Source organism: Colobus angolensis, unplaced genomic scaffold, assembly GCF_000951035.1.
Source record: "Colobus angolensis palliatus isolate OR3802 unplaced genomic scaffold, Cang.pa_1.0 Scaffold109, whole genome shotgun sequence".
NCBI classification, from domain to species: Eukaryota; Metazoa; Chordata; class Mammalia; order Primates; family Cercopithecidae; genus Colobus; species Colobus angolensis.
In genome coordinates, this window is record NW_012111919.1 from 6,150,017 (window position 1) to 6,156,299 (window position 6,283).

The window sequence follows — 6,283 nt, forward strand, 5'->3', positions numbered from 1 at the left end:
TGAGGCAGGAGAATGGCGTAAACCCGGGAGGCGGAGCTTACAGTGAGCTGAGATCCGGCCACTGCACTCCAGCCTGGGCGACAGAGCGAGACTCCGTCTCAAAAAAAGAAAAAAGAAATACATATCTAATGTTACAGATTCTGGTTTATTGGTTAATTACTATGCATTTTTTTTCAGTTTAAAAAATAATCTTATTTTATATACTTCTCTCAGTATAATTTTTCATGACATTTCAGCATGTTGATAATATGTATGCATCTATTTCAGTGCCTTAAAGTATTTTGAGAGCAATCTTTTGCTGACAGTTAAAGAACTGTTAAGAATGAAATACTGTTCATTAAAAGGATCTGTGAAATCATTTACCCCTGTTATAAAATAGTTATATGCAAATACACTTGTCATTTTATTTGGCAAAGTCATTCAGTTTGATAATCAAACATTTATTAGGTGCCTTTGCTTTAACCAACATTACTTTCATTTAATACTCAGAAGTGTAAAGATGTGATATTTTTGAATACTAACTCAATGGTGTGCTTAATTTTTCAACTATTCTTTGTGTCATGAGCTGAACTAGCATGAAGACTCTTTAGTAGGGTTTACTCCTTTGTTCCTTCTTTTCCTAAGTACAAACCATTTTATAAAAAAATTGGACGTTGCACTAAATCTTCAAATGGAAATGGCTTATTCAGTAGACCAATATTTGGCTTTGTCATTTGTTTTAATGTATTTTTTGCACAGATAATTTATATTCGTTATAGAAAATTATAATATGCAGATATACTAAAATGATCCTTAAATCACCTATTATTCTGCCTTTCACATATAACCACTGCCGGTTCTAGTGGTGCGTGCCTGTTGTCCCAGCTACTCAGGAGACTGAGGCAGCAGGATCCCTTGAGCCCAGAAGTTCTGGGGTGTAGTGTGCTCTGCCAGTCGGTCAGGTGTCTGCACTAAGTTTGGCATCAATTTGGTGATCTCACTGGAACGGGGGACCACCAGGTTGCCCACTGGAAAAGGAGCAAGAACGAATGCTGATCAGTAGTGGTATTACACCTGTGAATAGTCACTGCATTCCAGCTTGAACACCACAGGGGGAACTTGTCTCTTTTAAAAAGTGAAAAAAAAACGCCGGGCACAGTGGCTCTTGCCTGTAATCCCAGCACTTTGTGAGGCCAAGGTGGGCTGATCAGGAGTTCAAGACCAGCCTGGCTAACATGGTGAAACCCCATCTCTACTAAAAATACAACAATTAGCCAGGCATGGTGGCGGGCGCCTGTAATCCCAGCTACTCAGGAGGCTGAGGCTGAAGAATCACTTGAACCCGGGAAGCAGAGGTTGCAGTGAGCCGAGATCATGCCATTGCATTCCAGCCTAAGCGACAGAGCAAGACTCTGTCTCGCAAAAAAGAAAAAAGTAAAAAATAAAATTTAGAAATTAAAAACTACTGGTAACATTTTGATGTGCATCCTTTCAGATATTTTTTAGTGTATCAGCTTTTAGTCTTGTTTTAATTAAAAGGCAGCTGCCTTTGTTATTTTAATCCTACTTTATTGAAGTCTAATTTATTTGTCTTTTGCATTAAAAATTACATTATGAACTTATCGTAACTTTAAATAGAATAATAACTGTTAGGGAAATGCCTTTTATTATAATTACATTTTTTGCTGTCCAAAAAAGTTATTAATTTTTTTTTTTTTTTTTTGAGACGGAGTCTCGCTCTGTCACCCAGGCTGGAGTGCTGTGGCCAGATCTCAGCTCACTGCAAGCTCCGCCTCCCGGGTTCACGCCATTCTCCTGCCACAGCCTCCCGGGTAGATGGGACTACAGGCGCCGCCACCTCGCCCGGCTAGTTTTTTGTATTTTTTAGTAGAGACGGGGTTTCACCGTGTTAGCTAGGATGGTCTCGATCTCCTGACCTCGTGATCCGCCCGTCTCGGCCTCCCAAAGTGCTGGGATTATAGGCTTGAGCCACCGCGCCCGGCCCAATTTTGTATTTTTTTAGTAGAGACGGGATTTCGCCATGTTGGTCAGGCTGGTCTTGAACTCCTGAGGAGGTGATCCACTCACCTCAGCCTCCCAAAGTGCTGGGATTACAGGTGTGAGCCACTACACCTGGTCATTTTTTAATTTTTAAAATTGTTTTCATCTGCTGCCTTTCAAACTTAAAATTGCAGTAGTATAGGCCGGGCGCGGTGGCTCAAGCCTGTAATCCCAGCACTTTGGGAGGCCGAGACGGGCGGATCACGAGGTCAGGAGATCGAGACCATCCTGGCTAACATGGTGAAACCCCGTCTCTACTAGAACATACAAAAAACTAGCCGGGCGCGGTAGCGGGCGCCTGTAGTCCCAGCTACTCGGGAGGCTGAGGCAGGAGAATGGCGCAAACCAGGGAGGCGGAGCTTGCAGTGAGCTGAGATCCGGCCGCTGCACTCTGGTCTGGGGGACAGAGCGAGACTCCGCCTCAAAAAAAAAAAAAAAAAAATTGCAATAGTATAAACAACAAAGTACAAGTGTTGAGAATGCAGTATTTCCAAACCTATTAAAAATGAGTATCAATAGGTTGTACTTGGAAGTAGGTTACCTAGCTGAGCTCAGTGGCTCACACCTGTAATTCCCAACACTTAAGGAGGCAGAGGCAGGAATATAGCTTGAGCCCACGAGTTCGAGACCAGTCTAGGCAACATAGCAAGATCCTATTCTTCACAAAAAGGAAAAAAAAAAAAACACACAAATTGTAGAAGTAGATTATCTAAAGAAACTTTGACTTTAGTTTATGTTTAACTTCCAAGGAATTAAATATTTAGCGCATGCATTATCTAATCTATCTTTGTATTTGCAATCAGGGAAACAAAATGTACCCATTTTGTAGATTAAGGAATTAAGACATAAAATGGAATGACTTGCTCTAAACTGGGTAGTGTATCCTTTAGGATTAGATTTAGCTATGACAGAAAATCCAGAAAAATAGTTGCTTACAAGGTCAAATTTTATTTCCCATGCAAAAGTTCAGAGGGAAGCAGTTCAGGGCTGGTAGATCAACCTCATAAAATCATCCGATTCCTGTACTGTTGATCTGCCAGTCTCATCACTCTGTAAACTTGGGGTCTCAAGGCAGCTGCACTGGCACCAGCCGACACATTTGTATTTCAGCCAGTAGGAAGAAGCAGATTCCTTCCCTTTTAAATTTAAACAGCTTTATTGACATGATTCACATGCTGTGCAATTCACCCATTTAAAGTATACAATTCAGGCTAGGCAAATGGCTCACTGTAATCCCAGCACTTTGGGAGGCAGAGGTGGATCACCTGAGGATCAGGAGTTCAAGACCAGCCTGGCCAACATGGTGAAAGCCCATCTCTACTACAAATATATAAATTAGCCAGGTGTGGTGGCACATGCCTGTAATCCCAGCTACTCGGGAGGATGAAACAGGAGAATTGCTTGAACCCGGGAGGTGGAGGTTGCAGTGAGCCGAGATCGTGCCATTGCACTCCAGCCAGGGTAACAAAACAAGACTCTGTCTCAAAAAAATAAATAAATAAAAATAAAGTATACAATTCAGTTGGTTTTAGTGTATTTATAGGGTTGTGCAACCATCACAATTTAATTTTAGAAAATATTCGTCCATTCTAAAACCCCATACACATTAGCAGTCACTCCCTAGCCCAGTCCTAGGCAAATACAAATGTACATTCTGTCTCTCTATATTTGCCTATTCTAGACATTTGATATAAATGGAATCATACAACTTGTAATCTTTTGTGACTGGCTGCTTTTATTCAGCATACTGTCATCAAGGTTCATCTGTGTTGTAGCATGCATTGGTCCTTCATTCCTTTTTCTGGCCCAATAGTAGTCCATTGTGTGGCTATACCACATTGTATTTATTCATTCATAACCTGATGGACATTGGCTTGTGTCCTCTTTGGCTATATATATACACATATATATATGTGTGTGTATATATATATATATGAATGCTGCTAATGAACATTCATGTTCAAGATTTTATGTGAACATGTTTTCATTTCTGAAGGGTATATACACCTAAGACTGAAATTGCGGGTCATGGGGTAATTCCACGTTTTACTTTGAGAGATTGCCAAACTTTTCCAAAGGACCGTCCCTAGTTTCCATTCCCACTAGCAGCGTATAGGGGTTCTGATTTCTCCACATCCTCCCCAATACTTGTCTCATTTTAATTACGGCCATCCTGTGGATATGAAATGGTATCTCACTGTAGTTTGATTTGTATTTCCATGTGTTTACTGTTCATTTGTATATCTTTAGAGAAATATCCAGTTTCTTTGTCCATTTGAGAATTGGATTGTCTTTTACTTGTTAAGTTGTGAAAGTTGATTCCAGTACAAATCCCTTTCCTCCCATTCCGTGGGTTGTCTTTATACCCACTTATTGGAATCGTTTACAGCACAAAGGTTTTCATTTTGAAAACTTTTGTAGTTCATCCAGCTTGTGCTTTTGGCATCCTAAGAAACAATTGCCTGGCCCGGTATGATGAAGAGTCGCTCCTGGGTTTTTTGTGTTTGGTTGGTTTTGTTTTTGTTTTTTGTTTTTTGTTTTGTTTGTTTTTGAGACGGAGTCTCCCTCTGTAGCCCAGGCTGGAGGTGCAGTGGCACAATCTCGGCTCACTGCAATTTTCGTCTCCCGGGTTCAAGTAATTCTCTTGCCTCAGCCTCCCAAGTAGCTGGGATTACAGGCGTGAACCACCGTACCTGGCCCTTTCTCCTGTTTTTTCATAAGAGTTTTATATTCTAGGTCTATGATGTATTTTCAGTTAATGTGTGCCCTTGTTACTGGTGGAAGGTATCTGAGTCATGTGGCACCAAAATATGTTAGCGGGAAGGAATCTATATGGGTCTGCAGCAACCTCAGTTCCTGCCTCCTGAGAAGAAAGAATTCCACTGAGGGGCATAAGGCAGAAGGAGAGACTGAGGCAAGTTTTAGAGCAGGAGTAAAAGTTTATTAAAAAGCTCTACAGCAGGCCGGGCGCGGTGGCTCAAGCCTGTAATCCCAGCACTTTGGGAGGCCGAGACGGGCGGATCATGAGGTCAGGAGATCGAGACCATCCTGGCTAATATGGTGAAACCCCGTCTCTACTAAAAAATACAAAAAACGTGGCGGGCGCCTGTAGTCCCAGCTACTCGGGAGGCTGAGGCAGGAGAATGGCGTAAACCCGGGAGGCGGAGCTTGCAGTGAGCTGAGATCCAGCCACTGCACCACAGCCTGGGCGACAGAGCAAGACTCGGTCTCAAAAAAAAAAAAAAAAAAAACTCTACAGCAGAAATGAAAGGAAGGAAAGTACACTCGGAAGAGGGCCAAGCAGGTGACCTGAAAGACAAGTACACAGTTTGACCTTTTGACCTGAGGTCTTATACATTGGCATACTTCTGGGGTCTTGCATCCCTTCTCCCCTGATTCTTCCCTTGGGGGGCCTGTCCGCATGGGCAGTGGCCTGCCAGCACTTGGGAGGGGAGTGTGCACACTGTGTTTCCTGGAGTTGTACCCATGCTTACTGGAGGCGTTCTTCCCTTACCAGTCCAGTGTCCTTGGAGGGTCACATGTCGGTTCAACTCCGCAATTTGTGTAAGCCCACTTGCGCAGCTCCTGAGATCTCACCGAGAAGCTGATCACCAGTTTCAGGTTTTCTCTCTGTTGGGAGACTGCCTTTCCCTGGCCCCACTGGGTCAATTATCATTTTAGAGGGAGCATAACAACGCCTGACTGTCGCCTGATGGTTTCCTGAGGTTCCTGGTTGGAAGCGTGGCCCTCTCCTGCCCTGCTCGAGCCTGACTAGCTACCTGTTGTCACTCCCCTTCCCTTTTAAGGACTTTTCTGGAATATTGCCTGTGCCACCTGTGTTTTATTCGCTGGCCAGAACTTAGTTACTGGCCATCCCCGTGGTCTGTATAGGAGACTGGACAATGTGTATTTCAGGTGTTGGGCGTCATGTGTAGCCGCCGGAATGCCTGTTCAGCCATGGTCCAGCCTGAACGAGCGGCCCTCTTGCTTCATTTTGCGGGGGAGCTGCTGCTTGCCCGCGGTCACCCCAGCGGTCTGGCGGAGCCCTTAGCGCGCAGGGCCGCTCACGCCCCTCGGGGATCCACCCCAAGGAGAGCTGTCCTGAGGACCTGCCGGGCCTTTACCCCCGCGGATTTTGGCTCTTCGCTGTTTCCCTTTGGAGAAGCAAAAGAAACGGTGCCCCTCGCGGTTTCTGCGTTTCCCCCGCGTTGCCAGCGTCCACTCGCGCCGCGCCCCTCGCCCG

General features: G+C 44.2%; 1 protein-coding gene across 1 annotated transcript in view; it reads left to right on the forward strand.

The window, feature by feature from the left end:
• The first annotated feature begins 5,967 nt into the window (after positions 1 to 5,967).
• The window catches only part of MFSD2B (major facilitator superfamily domain containing 2B), a 20,578-nt gene continuing 20,262 nt past the window's right edge, over positions 5,968 to 6,283 (forward strand). Inside the window, exon 1 of the mRNA XM_011951456.1 lies at positions 5,968 to 6,236. Coding sequence (XP_011806846.1) covers positions 5,968 to 6,236 — 269 coding nt within the window. The remainder of the gene's footprint in view (positions 6,237 to 6,283) is intronic.